This window comes from Danio rerio, chromosome 7 (assembly GCF_049306965.1).
Source record: "Danio rerio strain Tuebingen ecotype United States chromosome 7, GRCz12tu, whole genome shotgun sequence".
In the NCBI taxonomy this organism is placed as follows: Eukaryota; Metazoa; Chordata; class Actinopteri; order Cypriniformes; family Danionidae; genus Danio; species Danio rerio.
The window spans coordinates 33,266,802-33,287,994 of NC_133182.1; the positions used below are offsets into that span (position 1 = coordinate 33,266,802).

At 35.5% G+C, this 21,193-nt stretch overlaps 1 protein-coding gene across 7 annotated transcripts in view; it reads right to left on the reverse strand.

Annotated features, from left to right (window-relative positions):
- Positions 1-21,193, reverse strand: part of itga11a (integrin, alpha 11a) — a 157,008-nt gene that overhangs the window by 52,511 nt on the left and 83,304 nt on the right. For all 7 annotated transcript variants that reach the window (NM_001172627.1, XM_073906539.1, XM_073906541.1 and 4 more), the window contains 1 exon segment: positions 12,949-13,060. In NM_001172627.1, the coding sequence (NP_001166098.1) occupies positions 12,949-13,060 (112 nt within the window).

Sequence of the window (21,193 nt, forward strand, 5' to 3'; positions counted from 1 at the left end):
TTTTGCTGTAATAAAAGAAAACATTTATTATTTATTAACACATTATTTTACTGTGAAAGGAGTAGACTTTGTATGAAATTGTGTAGTGCAAAGAATTAATTCCAATAAATTCTCTGATGGTTTATGTTGCTATTTATAGAGACGTGCATTTTAAAGGCAGAAAATAATGATTTAGGCATCCCCATACACTCCCACAGGCTGTCTGTCTTATTCTAAACACAAAGGTGTTAGAAATAGTTTTCAGAAAATGCTGGCCCTTTAAGGGAGCCAGGTGTTTGATTTGTTTACTGCTGAGTGCGCTCTATTCTCTGTCCATCAATTCAGATGTAGAGTCTGATATGTTTTAGGCTTTAAATAAGAATCTATAATGAGTAAGTAAAATGTGTTCAAATGTTTTTGAGGGTTTCTAAAATAAGGCTGTGTTTTAAGTTATATTGTTGTTATCTTGAACTGTGTACTTGAAAGCTACATTGTTAGCTAGTTAGCCTCTCCTCATATAACTTCTTACATTACTTTTGTTTAAGTATTTATTGGATATTGCATACTGCCATAATGTACAGATGCTAACAGTTGTATGTTTCTTTCTGGCAACTAAGCCAAAATTAAATTCCTTCATCTCAGTAAGGTAACTTGTGCACATCGTCACAGGGAATCACAAAAACATGATACACATAGCCATCCACACACAAAAGCTCCACTGTCCGGTCCCAGGTTGTGAGTTTGTTGCTAAGTATTTTTCAGAGCAGTGTTTCCACCTATGAATTTATATTAGAAACATTAATAAAGTTTGTTGTCATGAGATAATTATAACAATAAAAGATTGGATCCTTTGGTTTTTCTGTGTTGCCAACTTTATTTTTTATAATTACTTTAAACTTTTTATTGAGATTTAACACAGTTTTTAATTATTTAAAACTTTAAAATAATTATGTTGTGTTTTTTGCTGTTCATTTGCTGATCTACCTTCCTGCAGATTTTAGTTGCTATTCATTTCAAACACACCTAAACCAATGAATTAGGACCTGAACACCAGGTGATAATTACAGGCAGGTGTGTTTGATATTGGTAGCAACTGAAATCTGCAGGAAGGTAGATATCCAGGAACAGGACTGAGCACCACTGCTGTATACCATGGGGGTCAAACTCCAAGTTCCTGGAGAACTGCAGCGCAGCAGAGTTTAGTACCCACCCTGCTTCAACATTACCTGTAGATTTCTAACAAGCCTTAATTAGTTTGATCAGGTGTGTTTAATTAGAGTTACAGCTTAAAGTCCCGGTCACACTGCACTTTTCTCCCTATAGACTTCCATTCATACACATGTGAGTACTGCAGACCTGGAATGATAGCTCATGCGACAAATTTCATAATTCGCAGCATTGGAAAGTTCAAGCTTGGAGAACGCTGACGTGCGAAATCACATCATGTGATTGCTTAATACCAATCAAAGATCAGAACATGACCTCTCTGGCTTGCTTTTTCAATCTCTAATTATTTTGTTTAATTCCACTACTCGCTTTGTTTAATTCCACTTCGCAGTGCCGTATGACAGAATTTTGCTTGCTCAAATGTTAGTGTGACTGCAGCCTTACTGTGCAGACCTGTAATATGCAAGACAATATTTATATCTGCTGATTTCTTAATTTTGTTATACTTTTTCTGTTATTTATTTGTTTCGTGCCAAAACAATAAAATAAATTTGTCTGAAAAATTTTATGCCTTCTATTTTTAAATAACAGCTAAGAATACTGATTAATTTTAGTAACACTACAATAACTATATATGACATACTATTAATGTGTATGCAGTACAATGCTGTGATTTGTAACACTACAATACAGTAATTAACTGTACATAGTTTCCAGTTAGTTACCACTGCTGCTCTATTACAGTAATTAACTGGCAACACTGTTGCCAGCTACTCCCTGTATCGGTTCAGTTACAGTAAATAACTGGCAACACTGTTGCCAGCCACTCACTGTAATGGTTCAGTTACAGTAAATAACTGGCAACACTGTTGCCAGCCACTCACTGTAATGGTTCAGTTACAGTAATTAACTGGCAACACTGTTGCCAGTTACTTACTGTAACCAAACTTTTACAGTGAGTGGCTGGCAACAGTGTTGCCAGTGTTCTACTGTAAAAAACCCCGGTAAGGTCTAACAGTGCATTACATGACAGTAATTACTCAAACATTCACAAACTTGTTAACAAAGAGTCGCTGTCATTTCTGGAGGACATTCGCCATCAATACCATGTTGTGGATTACTTCAGAAGATTACTTCATGTGTAACACTCCCGTACATAAGGTTTTGTGGTCTTTGTGAATGAGGTGTTGTGATCTTATTCCTTTCAAGTGTGCATGCCCATTAGCTTGGGCAACCTGAACATATGCCAATTTTAGAAACACAACTTATGAAACAGTGTTGATTAATTTTATTGTTGATTCCAAATATATAAGGTAGACATAAGTTTGGCTAGCAGTTTCGAAGAATTTGGTTTTTCCCCATTTAGACAGAATGCCCGAGCATACTGCCCGAGAGGTGTTTCAAAGACGACCGCCAAGTGAAATAAAGCAGGCCAGGCAGAATATTGCTATCTCCTTATGTTTTGTTATTAAACTAAATAAAAATCTACATTATTGATGCAGTAAAAGATGTTTCAAGAAAAGGAATGTTTCAGTGGCTTTAAAACATGTAAGTTAACCCATTCGTAAAACAACAAAATCTACATCAGCTTTGCATGACTAAAATAGTTTCAAAACAGAACTTTACCTATCTAATAGAAATACTGCAGCCTTGGTGTCATCCTTCCTCCAGCGTGCAAAAGCAACTTCAATATTGATTCAGGATTTTAAAGTTTTAGTTGAGCATATGTTTGTACTGGTCACTCTCTCTCGTGTGCAAGTAAACGCGTGTGCATGTGCAGATGGCAGATCTGCGTGAACAGCTGCAGATGTACAAATCTACATTTGTTGACAGACAGTTTGGGCTACTTATCAGAATTATGGTAATTGTCAGCCCGACAAATTTTAATAAGATGAACATTTTATTAATCTTATGCTTCACCAGCGTATAAAAACACATAAATGCATTTAGATCATTTACTTTAGTCATTACTATTGGTGGGTCGCGGCTGGAATGGCATTAAAGAATTGCTGGACAAGTTGGCGGTTCATTCCGCTGTGGTGACCCCAGATTAATAAAGGGACAAAGCAGAATAGAAAATTGATGAATTACTATTGGAATGTGAAGAGACTTTCAAACAGCACAACAAAAAATGTTTCTGAAGACAATCACCTACAGTACTGCACCTTTAAGCAGTACAATTATATCCAGAATTGAAAATAATTAGAAATGTTACTTCAACACTATATAACAGATTTTGAAGAATTGTATGAAAATGAGAACTGGAGTAATGTCTGCTGAAATGTCAGCTTTGCCTTTGCAGAAATAAAAACTTTTTTTAAACATATTCAAACCGAAAACAGAACCCAAGCTTGTATAAAATGTAATATAAAAAAATAAACAAGTGAATGAAAAACACAAAAATCTCACTCACAGACATATCATATCACATATCACAGACAAAAAACACACTCAGACATATCAATACAAAACAAACACACATAAATCATACTTCAAAGAGCTGTAAGAGGCCAAACACAGCAATCCTGTACACCAGAACAACAGATTCCTGGAATAGTTCAAATATTTATCACCCATGAAACTTTCCTATGCCCCAAATCACCCACACGCTCCCTATATGAGTTGTGCAATGAGCGCTCCGAGATAGATCTGTTTTTATCATCATCATATAGAGACTTGGGTCACATTTCTCTATGAGTTACAAATAGTAGGTACTGCAGTTGTACATGGTAGCAAAGCAGGCATATACTGTCACTCTCTGTGTATATATGATGAAACCTGATTTAAAATAAAATTCAACATGCTTGTTCGGTGGTTTGCATGGCACTAAACTATAAGGTTTATCCAATTGCATAAAGTCTAAACACTAATTTGTGGGACACACGGTAGGCTAGATTTAACATGATAAACTCAACGTTCCTAGTCTGTAATTACATATCTGCTATTGAAAATGGTAGCAACTTCTGAGATTGTTCCAGTATACAGTATGCAGGGCAATGTCTGCATCTTGGAATACTGTATGGATAGTGAACACGTTCAAAGCTATTCTGGTGTACTGACCTGAAATAAAATGCATGTGTTAATATGTTACGACTTGGAGAGAAAAATATGAGTTTGCGATGACTACACACTTCTTTCCAGTCCATGGTTGCAAAAACCACAGCTGATGTGCGTGTTGCCAGCCCCTTTCCCCCATTTTCCTACACCACTAAACCCCTTCTGTGCCTCTAAACTGGGATAACACCTCTTTCCATTGTGTGCTGCTATGATAGGATATTCAAAGCAGACAAAGAATGGAGAATATTACTAAAATACCTAAATACCTATACCACTATAGGAGTTGAATCATTATTATAGCCAGGAATAAGAGCCCACCAGGTCAATATAAGGGGGCGGGGGGGCCCACCTCTTTGGAAGTTCATGGGTATCGAAGATATCTACTTTTGTGTTCAGGAAAAGAAACGCTACTTAATTACTTAGTTCATTGGTAACTTTATTAAAAAAAAAAAAAAGAGTAAACCCATTGCTTTAAACGTGACAAGCTAACTTTACTTATTAGATGAAAACATCTGTTGTAACTTAAAACTGTTAATTCATTCATTAATTTTCCTTTGGTTTAGTCCCTTATTTATCAAGTGTCGCCACAGAGGAATGAACCGCCAACTTTTTCAGCATATGTTTTACACAGCGGATGCCCTTCCAACCTCAACTCAGTACTGGGAAACACCCATACACTCTCACAGACACACATTCATACACTATACAGTCAATTCTGTTTACCCAGTTCCGCATGTCTTTGGATTGTGGGGAAAACCAGAGCACCCGAAATCCACACCAACATGGGGAGGACATGCAAATTCCACACAGAAACACCAACTGGACCAGCTGGGACTGGAACCAGCGACCTTCTTGCTGTGAGGTGACAGTGCCAACCACTGAGCCTCCTTCCCGCCAACTGTTGACTTAACTTATTTTTTATAATTATGCACATTTTTGATTTACCTAATAATTATAGGCTAATTGGTTCATTCCTTTTTTAAGTAAAAGTCAATTAATCTTTTTTTTTCACATTGACAAAAGTCAATTAGGTGGAGTATATGAGGAAATAGTTGACATTTTTGGGCAAAATATCCCTTTAACAATGCAAAGAAGTATGTGATGCAAGAAAGGAGGTTCTTTATTTTCATGATTCTTATTTTAATTTCAGTTCTGATTAAAAAAAAGTCTAAACATATTTTAAATCATCTCTATTAATCATTAGAAATGTAATCCATGATAAAATAAATAATCAGCCGATTTTTTATAAATCATTTCCAAAGGTTTATTCAATTTTGATGTGTTATACTAGCCATAATAGTGCATTCATGATGTGTGGGAGTTAAGTAGCAATTTATATACGATTATATTAAAACTAAAATTGTCCTTGAAGTTTCTTTGTTTTGTACAGTTTTGATATTTGTTCTTAGCCTATTTGTTATGTTGCTTTGCTGGTATTTGATAATTCGTTATCTCGGTTTATTAGTATTGTTTATCTTTATTTGATTTAAACTTTGTTGTTGTTCAAGGTTGTTACTGTCTGTTCTTTGTGTCACCATATATTCCCTATCCTCATAAGTTTCCTCATGAGTTTAGAAAGGCTGGTAGGTAATTATTTCACTTGACCTACATGTCAACGTGTAGGTTAACATCTATTTAGAGATACACTCTACATGCTTACGGGTGCGTGCCATCTCTCCGACTATCTAATCACTATCTTGTTGTCAACACCTTTACTTTGCTCCACAATTTACTTTTGAATTTACTTTTCTGCCAAAAACTAATTCCCTTGTTAAATGTGCAACCCAACTCCTCTAGACAAAAAGGGGTTCTAACACTTGGTTATTGGTTTCCAAATGTAAAGCGTTATTGTATTGCCTAACATTTCCATACCAGTGCATTCCCATATTGCATAGCACAGGCATTGCTAAACATTTGAGGGAATGGAAGCAAAACCCCGCTTCAGAAACAAATCTCCATAGACCCCCGGTCAAGCCTTATGTCAAATCATTTGAGTCAGTTCACTGAATTTTGCACTGAAAAAATAACTTGAACTGTCAGAATGAATGCACTGTGTGTTAACCACACTGAAAGAATTGGGGGTTGTGAGAGAGGTGATACTCAGCTAGACTCTATTACTTTCTTGGACTAAACATTCTCCTCCGAGGATCTGACTGTGCTAATCAAGACATTTCCTGAGTCAAACTGTGCAAGGACACAAGTAAATAGCCAGCAGTGTCTTGCTTTCCAAGTGATCTGAAGTAGCCTTACACCGCACAATGATGATTCGCTACTGTCTACAGCCAACTCCTGCACAACGCTTTCCCTCTCCTACTGCCAGCATAAACACAACGCTTTATCACAGATGGAAATGAGAGAAGGTACTGCTGGCAGAAGACATATTAGACTAATATTAATATCACCATGAGGTACTGTAAGTGCTGGTTTATTAACTGTTTAAAGCTGCAGTCCATTTTGCCAACAATTCTTGAAATTCTTGACAGCTGACATTCTTTGTCAACATCTTTGTTTGAAAGGTGCAACTGAAGTTATTTGAGGAAGTATATGTATACTTTAATAATAAAATTTATATAAAAATAAATAAATAATTATTAAATTATCAAATAATCTTTGATAAAATGTTTTAAATTTAGTTTAGTTTATTTGGAAATATGGAAAAGTATTTGGAAAAGTATAGTGGTCAATAAGGTAAATGAAGCCCCGCCTTCTAGTCCAGGAGCCAATCATCGATCGCAAAGATTCTCCAAGGGAGGGGCTTGGACCAGATTTGAGTTTCTGCAGATTTTTTGTGATTCGAACATTTAGAAATAAAGGTAAAGAGACAGTTGTTGTTTTACCTTAATGGTGATTTCTAAAATGAAATTTAGTCGTAAGCTTGGCAAGCAATTTTGGAGAATTTGATGTTTCTCCACTCAAACATTCCCCATTCATGCCTGAGCATACTGCCCGAGAGGCATTTCAAAGATGGCCATCAAGTGAAATGACCTGCCTTAAAGGGATATTGACTTTACGCCTATTGCGTATGATGTTACCCTTTAGTGTGGATAAATCGAATGCTTTGCCGTGTATGCATGGCAATCAATCGATATCCGTGGATATTGTACTGTGAGGTTAGAAATTTAAAATCTTAAGTGTTTGATCCAAATATAAATATTTTAGCGAAGATTGTCAACTACACATGTAACAAACATGTCTGCCACTTTTCTGACCTACTGAGAAAATAACAGTAGTACAATAAATTTCGCTATTTACCATTGTTGATTCAATCTAATGACTGATAATCAGCTTATATAACAGCAAAAATTATAAACATCAGCGATTCAGATTTCAATATCTGTACAGTCTAAACTCTGCCATAACATTCAAATTTCATATAGATTATTTGAATCTTGCTCAGTCAATGGTGCATTCAATCAGGCCCATAGCCAACTATCCGCTAATTAAGTGTGACGTCATGCGAAGCAGCTTCCGGGTCCAAGCGCTCTATTCAACTGAATGGTGAGACTCATGAAATGGTAATTATAAACGTTTACAAAGCGATTTAATACTTCCGAAAATCACGATCACAATATACATGTCCAAGCCTTATATCCAATGGCCAGAAAGTGATTAATTTTTTTATAAATTGTTAAAATGTTGGTATTTGATATGCAGCAAACCCAGAGATTGTTGTGTACACTATGACTTTAACTTTAATTTAACTTTAAAATTAACTATAAAATGAATTTAACTATAAAATTAACTTTAATGTGTGTTATGAATAAAAAGTGATCATAAACTAATGACTTTTCAACTCAAATGAGTGGCGGCTTGGACCTAGAAACAGTATTACATACGTTACCAACACGTCCCCACTTAACAAGCGGATAAGGTCTTCAGGTCTGGAAAATTATTTAAAATCATGTGACAGAATGAATTCACATACATGACTTACAGCAGCTGTCGGATTCAGCCTGAGCTCTAGAGGGCGCTGCTGCAGTCTCTGCTTCCCTGTTTTGCCAGATATAGTTATAATATTTGTAGCGTCACTGGACTTTTTAATAATAATACTGACAGCATTGATAAAGTGATTTGGGCATTGATGAAGCAGGAAGAGGAAGTTTGGTGTTAGCAATTCCGTATCCTATTCACAAAATACAATATTTGGATTTAAATGAGCGGCGAGGTGGCATGGTGGGTAGCACTGTCGCCTCACAGCAAGAAGGTCGCTGGTTTGAGCCTCGGCTGGGTCAGTTGGCATTTCTGTGTGGGGTTTGCATGTTCTCCCCATGTTTGAGTGTTTTCTGCAGGTGCTCCGGTTTACAAGTCCAAAGACATGCGCTATAGTTGAATTGGGTAGGCTAAATTGTCTATAGTGTATGTGTGTAAATAAGAGTGTATGGGTGTTTCACAGTGATGTGTTGCAGCTGAAAGGGTATCAGCTGTGTAAAACATACGCTGAATAAGTTGTTGGTTCATTCCGCTGTGGTGACCCCTGATTAATAAAGAAACCCAGCCGAAAAGAAAATAAATGAATGAATTTATTTAATAGAATATTCTTTTTGGGAAATTTGCAAGACTATCATTAGATATGTTAGACAGTAGATAGTAGTTATAGTTAGATAGCCAGTGGAAGTCAGGTTAAACTGTATAAACAATCATTAAACATTTATATAAATCATGTAGAGCATAAATGGGCTCTATGTAAAGCTAGAGTTTTATGGCCAACGACAAACATCCGGTGAAAACTTAATGTGACTATTTTTAATTTCATAAGGTTGTTTTTACAGCATTGATATTGTAATTTAATTATTATACATTCAGTTAAGCATTCATTTAGTAGTTCAAGCGTAAAACGAGATGAAAGACCATTGAACCCACTGGCGCCGTCAGTAGCTACAGGATAGCGCAGAAATTCTATTAAAAATACTAGGGTAAAATTAACTGTCATTTTTTAAAGAGCTGTTGGAGGTAATGGAATTTAATACAGTGCTTCTTGTCTGGTCTGAGACCCACTTCATATTGTATTTCTAACAGGCATTAAAGATAGAAGATTTTTTAAAGAAATCAGATTTTAAACGTGACAATTTTTCAATGGAAGGCCTCGGGCTGCCTGGCTGACAATTAAAAGTCTGTGTGCATGTCGTTGTCGTTGTCATACACAAATCCTAGTAAAAATGATGCCAGCAAAAATATTCATATATTGCTGCATTAAACAAAATGCATATTTCTTTCATTCATTTATACAGCATTATTTAACAACACCCAGACATCCCTCATTTTTAAATGTCATCTATGGCCATACTTTTAGTAAGTATTGTTTAATTTGTACTATAATCTGCAAGTATTTGTTGGTGTATTTTTATAGTCCAATTCATTCACAACACATATCTTGCACAAAACTTGAATATGCGTGCACACACACAAAGTCAAGCCAGACACACATGCCACACTGAAAATTTCCTCTGGCCTGTTAATGGCTTCCAGATGCTGTGTGAATGGGGCAAGAGACTGAAAGGGGGTCTGTTTGGCAGCCGCTCACTTGAGAAAGTCTTTGCTGATATCGCCTCACATCAGTCCAGCTAAAGTGACAACACACTCACATCCAAACTACACACTGAGCCATTTAACTGTTATCTAGGGAATGTGAGGTGGAATATATCATATTCATGATCTAAGGTACAGTGGAGCTCACTACTAATATAAAAACTCCTCATTATGAAGAGAGTCTGTATTGGATGATGCACTGAATGAATTGTCCTGGATGCTTATTACACCTATTTCTGTCACATGAAGACAAAGTGAGGAATTACACTGACTAATAAACAAAGAAAAGGTTTTATTTGCAGGCATGCTTAATATTTGACACACGCAGACAGATGCAGACCTCTGGGCTGGGTTTCAGGTGAACTGAGGCCAAGCAGACATACTCGGATGACAGATTTGAATCAATTTGCCAAAGCAAAGAGAGATGATGATATCACAGTGATGGACGACTGATGTTAAACTCCTTCCAGTTCTCATAACCCCCTAAAAGCATCACACATGGATTTTCCTATTACAAGAGATTTAAATTTACTTGTGATGAAAACTCTATAAATCACTGAGGCAATGAGACCTACTGTCAGTCTGGGAGATGAAATGAGAGACAAATTCACAACGCTCTTTTTGAATTCAACTTCTTTTGCTACAGGAATTGGATACAGACTGACAGACTGATTGATTGATTGATTAATTGATTGATTGATTGATTGGTTAATTTTTTAGCACAACCATGGTGCTATTCAATAATGGTCAATAATTTAAGATTATAATTTATTTATTATCTGTACATTTTATTTATCTTTATTTATAAAGAGGAGTAAAATATATTTTGGGACTCAAATGTTGGGAATGTGTTATCAAAGCTGATGGATGGCCAAGTCGAACTGAAGCAAGGATACTGTATGTGTGCCAGCATATATTATTACACTTAGCACACTCTCAAACACCAGCAATATTATGTGACAAGCAGTTTACTAAAAAACAAAAAAAAGGCAAAAAAAAAGGCAAACGTTTCGGTGAAGTGTTGACCATTGTCAATGTCAAACAAACATTGGTCAACATTGGGAAAAGGTCAACATTTGGCTGTAACGTTTACCTGTTGCCTTTTTCAGTAAACTGCTTGTCGCTTAATATGTCAGGTGTTCTTTTGTTGTTGAAGAGTGTGCTGACTTTTCTTTAGTCATGTCATTTTTTTGGGATTTTTTGGTTTGTGCACCTATTGGACCATTTTGAAGGTGCAGTGACACTGACTTTTGGAACAGAACAAAATACAGGAACAAACTTACCAACCTTCCTGACAATGATGAGAAATAAACAAAAGAGGCATAAATAACAGTGCAGCATAAAAAACAGTACCCACACAATGCATAACAAAAAGCCTTTAGCTTTATCAAATTCTTTAGTTTATATGAAGTACTTTTTGATTTTCAATGAAAATCTTTTGTCAGTGCCAACAGAACGCCATATCCTTGTGTCATTGATTGCACAAAACATACTCAAAATGCTAAGTCTTGTCAGTACTGCAATCTCTCAGTATTTTTGATGTAATCTATGGTTATAACAAATTGACACATCACAGTATGTGGAACAACTGGCTTCTTCTACCTCTTCCTTTATTTTGCATCTATAAATTTATAAATATTGTCTTCTTTGCTATAAGCCTTGTTTGTTTCATGTTTGTTCTTTCATAATCAGAAATTGCAACTATAATGTCCTGTCTATAAAGTGTTTAAATTAGGCCTGCACAATATTGGAAAAATCTAACATTGCAATGTTTTATTTTTTAATCATTCTACAATACATATTGCGATATGAATTCTATTTCACTAGATTGAATAACCATTTGGAAAGAACTGATAGTTTTAGATTGACTGGGATGATAGGGGTGCATAAAATATAATAAACAATCTACAAGCATAGATAATTTCAATAAAGAAAAAGATACAAATTAAATAAACAGCATTTTATTATCTTTATAGGAATCAAACCTTATTCAGGTATACAGTAATTAAACAACTAAATGTAAAATAATACTGCATAGTCTTCGTTATACAAACAATTCGGTATTGATTTGTCAAAGTGGTGGTTCATTCCACTATGGCGACCCCTGATTAATAAAGGGACTAAGACAAAAAGAAAATGAATGAATGAATGAACTAATGATTTAATGAATAATTTGTCAAAGTTACAATTTTATAAGACTGAAAGAGTTTAAACCCCTCACACAGTCACAGGTCTCAAAAAACACTTGCAAAATGATCAATTATAATCCAGACTCAACAGTGCATATACTCGCAATGTGAATATTGCGAATGATCACATTGCCATAACAATGCTGAAACGATATATTGTGCAGCCCTAATTTCAATTTTCATGGGATTTACCTCTGAGGTATTTTAGAGATCAGATTAATCACTGGCTTAATCAATGTTAAACAACCCCCTAAATTTGTCTAATTAAAGATTTGGGTTTGCAATTTATCAATTTATGAAATTTGAAAAAAAGAAATGTATAGAAAATAGGCTTGACAGATTAGTTTTACCATACCATATTTAATTGTTTATGCAATGAACTAATGTCAAGGTGTTAAGGGAGTAAAATTAATCAAAAAGTATTATATATTTTGATCAATATATGTAACATTTGGTAATGTAGAATAAAGCTGACAACAATTTCATAATCAACCGTATGAATGTAAAACAGCATTTAAAGTTTGCTCAAAAGAATGAAAAAATGTACTTCTTCAATTTTACATTCAGTTATGTTTCGAGATTTATAATTATGATCTAAGAACTGTGGCTGAGAAACCAGGAAGAAAAAAAAAAAGAACGACCATATACTGAGCCAGCTTAGTTGTAAATTGTTTGCTCTGTTGTGAAATTTGAGCTCTGTAAATAAAGGTTTAATTTTAAAGGTGTAAAAATATAAAATTCTGGATTCTATGGTTCTGAAAAAGCCCTTAAGGCAAACTTTACTCTCAATACTTTATCTCATCTTAACAAGTTTTTATTTCTTCAGCAGAACATAAAGATAGCATACAAATAAGTCTTATATGGACAATACAATGGAAATCATTGATCGAAAATGTTTGGCAACCAACAATATTCTTGTATAATCATTTCCATTTATTACTTTAACATCTTGTGACAGAATTGCCATTCTTGGGTAAACAATCCCTTTAAGATGCATGGTACTGGAAAAGACCCAAGAAGTGTTTCTTACCATTTTTGACCTCCAGCAATGTGTTGTTGGACAGTGTAGCCAAACTGTGTCTGCCTGGGGCCCTTTATGATCCTGTGATTTCTGGTGTCAATGTTGAAACAGTCATGGAGCCCTGTAAATAGACACAGACAGTTTAAATATGAACCATCCGCTGCATGCCTGCACAGAAGATTACACTTCCTGGCAATGGCAATCGATTGTATGAGCCAAGCGGCTACATCACTGACCCAAAACTGAGCAGCAAAATTTAATTGTGGCTAAACCAGGTTTCTGACAGCGAAAAGAGTCCAAACAGCAGAGCTTCTGGACATGAACTACACTGGATTTAATATATACTGTTTTTACATATAGCTTATACACAAACAGAGAGTAAACGACAGACTGTTTTTGTTTTTGAGTTTTAAATAGTGGTTTGTTGTTTGCCAGGGCAAAACGCAGTACTTATTTCGTCAAAAATGAGTTATGACCTACAGTGAATATGGCCTTCAAGGCTATGATCTGGTTTAGGCAAACTATGCACAGACATCTGAACATCTGACAGAAAATGCGTCAAAATGTTGAATAATTCACAGAACAAGTTCATTGTTTGTTTGTTTTTATAATATATATTTCTATATCTATATTTGGACAAATAACTTTTTACAGTCAATTTTGAACTGAAATTTAAACCATTCTACTTATGGCATTTATACAGAATGTTGTTGTAAGCATTGCTTATAACAGTACATCTATTAAATGAATTATGTTTGTGACAACTGTTATTTTTGAGGGTCTATGCATGAACATGTAGTCCAGAAATCTTTCTCAAATAGAAAACAACTTATAAATAGATTTCGCATTTTCCCCATCAAAGTTCAAAAGTGTCTCTGTTTACACATCACGTCTGTATGGCTTCTGCTTATGTTCTGACGGCCCCTGGAGACTGCAAGAATTCAGTCACTGGATTAACAAACACCTTCACGGAGGTCCTCTGCTGAAACCCTTTTATAATCAGCCTAATACTCATGTCCATGCAAAAAAATTTCCAGCACTTGACCTGACAATCTCCAGCTCTGTCAACAAAAGACTATTGGACCTCATTTTGGATGAGACTAAACAATAAAGCTGTCAATCACCTCAGCTGATCTGTCAATCAAAGATAGACATAATGAGAAATATAAGGCTCTTTCAGGGAGCTTCAGATTTACACAGTCAACATTTTTTGAACATATGAATGAATATATTTTCCCTTTTAAGCTGCTTACTGTGAACATAATAGTTATGGTTTAACCTTAAGCAAATGCCTGATAAGGTTGATATCTGCAGACTTAATTTAATGAATCACTGAAGACTACAAATTCAGCAAAAAAAAAAAAAAAAAAAATCTCATTTTAATTTTATATTGAAGAACAAACTATTTAACAGTGGCGGCTTGTGGAAAATATTCTTTTGTGCGAAGAGGTGGTGCGAAGAAAAACATCGGTCGATGGAAATGCCAAGATGCACATCAGTTTTGAAAATGCGCATGAAAACAACGCATAACTGAGTAGGATAAACTTTTATTCGATAAGAAAAGATGCTCATGAACTACAATGCACTTTTACCGAACAAATTCCAGTATGCGCATTAAAAAAGGTCATTTGATTTTGTTATACATCAAGTGATGATAAAAATGTGTGTGAATTGACAAACCAGCAGGCTGAGCACATTGTAAAACACCTAAAATGTTGTTTTGGTCATTCTAAAATGTCTTAACCATTTCAGTATTAGTGTTATTATATTACTAATGACCTTCAGAACTTTCAAGAGCATCTGTGCTCTGCATCTCACGCCTTCAAACGCCACCAGGCATTCATTGCGAGTCGATATCATCTTCTGAGATGCAAGTCATTTATTAAAAAAAGAAAAGATTTACACAGCTTCTCCTACTGCAGCAAAGTCCATTTATACTGTTGATATTTGGCGTCAGTTAATCAGGAAGTGACGATTTTGTTCTCTTTGACTTGTTGGATGGAAACGCTACTTTATTCGCACTTCTTTCATGCGGCAATCCAGTTTTGTGCATAAAGTTAATTCGCATTTTTGGATTGAAACATCGCTACAGCTTCAATTTACCAAAACTTCTAAATTAAGCTGCTTCGACACAATTGTAAAAGCGCTATAATAAATAAACATGAATTGAATATTGCAATAAATAAATAAATAAAAAACACTGCCAACTTTTTTGTTTTAAGGAGAGAAGTATTTTTCAACACATTTCTAAAGAAAATTTTTTAAGCTTTAATAACTTTCTAATAACTGATTTATTTTTGCCATGATGACAGTAGATAATATTTGATAAGACATTTCTTCAAGACACATCTATAAAGCCTTAAGTGACATTTAAAGGCTTAACTAGGTTAATTAGGTTAACTAGGCAGGTTAGGATAATAAGACAAGTTATTATATAACAATGGTTTAATCTGTAGACTGTCTGAAAATATATAGCTTAAAGGGGCTAGTAATTTTGACCTTCAAATGGTTTTTAAAAAATTAAAAACTGCTTTCATTCTAGCCGAAATAAAGACTTTCTCCAGAAGAAAAAATATTATCAGACATACTGTGAAAATGTCCTTGCTCTGTTAAACCCAATTTGAGAAATATTTAAAGAAGATAAAACAATTCAAAGGGGGGCTAATAATTCTGACTTTAACTGTTTTTGAATTTATATTTGAAGTGCTATCTTGAAGCCATTCATCACTGCTGTTTTTACCATCTGTAAATTATATAATCTGATGTTTATTTATTTTACAGATATATTTTTGAACCAACTGCTTATTGCATACGTGGTCTTCTCGTGTTAGAACCTCAAGTGATGGCAGCCTATCATACAGATCAGTATGGCCATTAAAATAAATCCAAAGCAGGCGCCGAACTGAGGAAAATATATTAAAGCTTTGATCCAAGTATAAACACAATGGTTAATTTATCTGAGAATTACACTGAATTACAGTTTTAATCTCCGCTCTGAACTCTGAACGACAGCATATGGATGTCATAACCCTGCACACGTGGAAACTGAAGTGTAGGAATGTATTCGTTTGACAAAAAAATGGCAAGGATGCAGAAAACCTACAATGGGATCTGATGAAAGGCCTGACTGTCTCTGGTGGCCCGCAGGTCTCCTTGCCTCCACTTTGGCCTTTGTACCAATGGAAAAAGCAGAGGAAAAACATCCATCTCTTCTGGATTCAATTAAAAGTCTTTTAAAGAAAAGTTATAATAAAATATAATATATTTTCCAGCTGTCACTCTTGAAAATGAAATAGTTTACTGATGACAATGCTGATAAGTATAATGTCTGCTTCGTGCAGGGATGTAGTTTCCATTTAGCGTATTATATCTTGCAAAGGATTGATGGATGCAATGACGAGATCTTCCTCTTAGTGGAAGGGGAAAGGAAGAGAAGTGAAGTGCTCTTAGTGTTTCCCACGTTCTCTGTCTGTAGACTAAAGCATGAATTATGATGAGCTACTGTAGTGCTAGGGATCATGTAAATGCATTTTTGCACATCAATCTGCTCAGGCACAAGAATGCACAGGGACTAATGGGGACCACATGTTTTTCTTAGCCTCATTTTCAGTCATTGGCGTTCACAGACAGTGTTGAAGAGTTAAAAGTGAAGTTGCCAATCACAGACTTTTTATTCTTAGCAGGAGTACTGCATGTCCCACTGTGAACTTCAATGAAGGCTTATAGAGAGAAACTCAGTGTGACCCCTGATTCACACAGACAGACTTATTCTTATCTGATCTGCTGTCTAATATCAGGCTTTCTCCTTCAGAAAAGACTGATACAAATGTGTGTCTTTTAAACAATTACACCTTTCAACATCCCTATGTATTTATATTTTCAATTATCCTATATACTGTATATACAGTCTTGCTATTTTGTAAGTTTCTATAAAAGTGAATTGCTTATATCATTCATATAGGCAATTATGTAAGTTTATATACAGTTGAAGTCAGAATTGGTAGCCCCCTGTTTATTTATTTATTTTTCTCAATTTCGGCTTAATCGTGAGAAGATTTTTTTTAAACAAATTTCTAAACATATTAGTTTTAATAACTGATTTATTTTATCTTTGCCATGATGACAGTACATAATATTAGACTAGATATTTTTCAAGACACTTAAATGCAGCTTAAAGTGACATTTAAAGGCCTAACCAAGTTTATTATGTTAACTAGGTAGGTTAGGGTAATTAGGCAAGTTATTGTATAACGATGGTTTGCTCTGCAGACTATTGAAAAAATATAGCTTAAAGGGGCGAATCATTTTTTCCTTAAAATGGTTTTTAAAAAATTAAAAACTGCTTTTATTCTAGCCAAAATAAAATATAAAGAAATATAAAGACTATAATAAACATATTATCAGACATACTGTCAAAAATTTCTTTGCGCTATTAAACATCATTTAGGAAATATTTTAAAACGAAAACAAAAACAAAGGGGGGCTAATAATTCTGACTTCAACTGTAGGTAATAATGATAAATAAATAAATGAATAAAATAATAATAAAAAATCATAAAATGATCTTTATAAACTTATATAAATGCTTATATGAACCATTTAGTTCACTTATATGGAAACATTCAAAATAGCAAAACTGTAAAAAAAATTTCTGAAACTTTTGCATAAATATTATTCTGAATTACTTCTTTTATGAATAATCATAAAAACGACCTTGCTCCTGAATGAATTTAAATATATCAATGATTTCACCAGTAAAAGTCCAATAACACCTGTGAGAATCCTGATTATATTAAGTTTTTTTTTTTCTTAAATGCATTTCCCTATACACTACCACACTCATTGATCACTTATTCAAAGTACTGGGATACGTTCACATCTAAGGCATTCAGTCTGTTACTGAAACCAAACTCTCCAAGACACCATCTGAGAACAGCTTTAAGGAAGAGAAAAAAGAAATGAGAAAAAGAGGGCAGCAGAAAGATTCTAGTTTCCATTTAAAAGGCCTAACGTGGCAGACACTTTAATATTCTCTGTAATATCAGCAGGTCCATAGTGTGGGTTTCCTCTGTGTGGATTCTTTTGCCCAGATAAATAAACCTCAGTACAGTGGCTGCAAGGGGTTGTGTTCGGTGTGCAGGCCAGGCCTGCGCTGCTTTTGGATCACAATCAAGCTACAGGAGCCACACCACAGTCATACTGACAGAGAAGCACCAATCTATGAGAATGTTCGTGTATCAGCAAGACTATTACAATCTGCCAGTTTGACAGAACCCCAATGAAAAGGATTTGCATGTACTCAGGTGCACCTGAGCTGTTGCACCTGGATGCAGCTTTGTCACGATATCAACATTACAAAGTAGATACGATATATAGATTACCAATACTAAAGTATATTACACCGTGAAAAAAAAAACCCTAAGGTTCATTTTAAAATAATACATCATTAAACACTTGCCAGTGCTACAGGTCTGAGGTGAATATTGCCTAGCCTAGATCTTTGTTAAAGTCAGCAGAAACCGGAAGTTGCTGAGACATTTTAATTCAGTGTGTCGATGTACTTCCAGCTGAAACAGACTATTGTGTAGGGGCTGATACTATCTTTTTGTGCATCATTCACCCATACCAAATTAAAGGTAAGATTGGTTTAGTATATTGTGCCTTAAGCAATCAAACTGATGTCAGCAGAGAAGGACCGCCACTAAAATCAAATGCAAAGTCAGACTTTGAATGAAGATAACCAAAAAAAACTTCTTAGTGAAGTAACATAATTAAGCACAGATTGATTGTTCACCTAAGGCATAGCAATACTCGCTTGCAAAATAATCATTGTAAATTTTAATATCACAGACTTTAATTTAGGTCATATAATTTAATTTAATAATTAGGGCTGAAACATTAATAATTTCAGCATGGATAATGCATAATGATCATTTGCAATAGTCACATTGCAAGTATTCGCAATGTTGAGTCTGGATTATTATTCATCATTTTGCAAGTGTTTTTTGAGGCCTGCGACTGTGTGAGGGTTTCAAAAGCATTCAGGCATAAGACATTGTATCGTTTGTAACTTTGAAAAATTTATAATGATTAATTAAAAAAATATATATATATAAATTGAAGACCATGCAGTATTATTTTGATTATTTAATTAATGTATATCATGGCTGACGTCTTTCAAGATAAGAAACCTTTTAAACAGATTTCAATATATTATGCACACTATCATCTACTGTATACTGGTATTCAATTAATATTTTAAAAATGTAAATACTATTGGAAAAGATTTATGGTAAAGAAATGATTAAACCCTTGTGCTTACTACATTTCATCTTCATTCCAAAAACACTGAAGCAGTGTTATCAGTATCAGCAAAAAATCCATATTCTTTTCCCAAAAATGATGCAATACTTGGCAATAGCACAATTTTTGAAGACAGACTTCTGCTTATTTGATAAAAAATGCAGATTTTCTCAAGCACAACAAACGATGAAAAAATATTTATAACATGTTTTTACAAAAAAGTACATGTCAGACCACTTCATCAGCAAAATGCTGACCTGCAGCTGCAATATATTACAGTAGTGCCCTAAACCAGCCCAAAACACATGTCTGGACACTACAGTCTTGAACAGCTTGCGATCAAAATCAAAACATTTCTAAAGAAACATTTAAGCGGGTGTCAGTGTCACCATAGGGCATAACTAAATTATAACCAAAGCCCACATCAATGCCACCAAAGACAATTACCATCACTGATTTATTACCAAGGCCTTAGTTAGCCATGCAGCTGTGTACAAGGCCACATGTGACAGACATCCTCTTCTAAACATCTGCTCAGCCCTCAGTCATCCCTTCCCTCCTTCACAAATATTTACGTGAGGAGCTGCCCCGATGCTAATGAGCCTCACTGATGCCCAGTGGCGAGGATTATGGGCCAGCAGATTGGCTTTTAATAAACTCCACATGCACCTTTTCAAACTTTTTGCTTTGATGCATCCCTGCTTAAGATCTCCTGGGCTTTGAGCTCTTACTGTATGTGCTGCACCCCAGGGACTGATATACATTCGGTTACACTCACAGATCATGAGCAAAATGACCAGACATTGCTCATTTCGTGCTGAGTCTCCAACTGTGAGCTCTGTGGTCTGGAAAGCTCATTGAAGGGCTGCTGAGAGATGGCTAGCAGGAGATGAGCCCGGTGGCCTGCGACTGCTTTTGTGGCCAAAGTAAACTAACCGTGAGGCACGTGGCATCGGCAGACGGATTTAGACCACAGCCAGGCATCACTCATTAGCTCTGGAGCTCCTCACCCACGCAAAATAACCTTATTCTATAATTATAGGTTCCAAAGTAAAACTCCAGGTATTGTAAAAGCAGCTCAAAATTTCATCTTTGAGCTGTTATGTTTTAAAAAAAAAAACATTTGCTGAGTAGCATCTATATCCGCTATGAAATTCAATCACTCTTACATTAAGGACTGAGAGCTATGGAGCTGTTTGTTGTTTATTGATTGACAGATGATTATCTGACTTTTTTCAGGTTTGGATTTTATGCAGTTTATGACAATATTAATTAATTAATTAATTCTTGTTCCTTTAGCTTAGTCTCTTTATTTATCAGGGGCAGGGCTTCATTTGTGCCGGAACATGCTGATGACGGATCCGGCACCTCTGAAATCTAATCAGGCGCCGCATTTTACAGATCTCCCTCCTCAACCACCATCCACCCCCGGCCACTGTTCGCTTTCACTTTCTTTCGCGACTCCCCAACCCTCTTCACTTTTGTTTGTGACAACCCGCTCTTCACTTTTGCTCTTCATCCTCGACACCTCCTGCCATCCAACGCCCCCTACCCCTCTGCTCTCCACTTTCATGCATGACACTTCTCCATCCTCGGGTAACATGCAGAATCCAAACCCCGATCTGTTCCGGGACATCGCAATTCACAAATTAAGCAATAATCAGGGGTTGCCACAGTAGGATAAACTTACCTAGCATATGTTTTATGCAGTGGATGCCCTTCCAGCCAAACCCAGCACTGGGAAACACCCATACACACATTGTCTTTGAACTGTGGGGGAAACCGAAGAGTAAACCCACACAAACGTGGGGAGAACATACAAACTCCACACAGAAATGCCAACTGACCTAGCCAGGGATCGAATCACCGACCTTCTTGCTAACCACTGAGCCACCGTGCTGCCTTATGACATAATACGATGATTAGAGTGATGAAGCCAATTATGATCTGG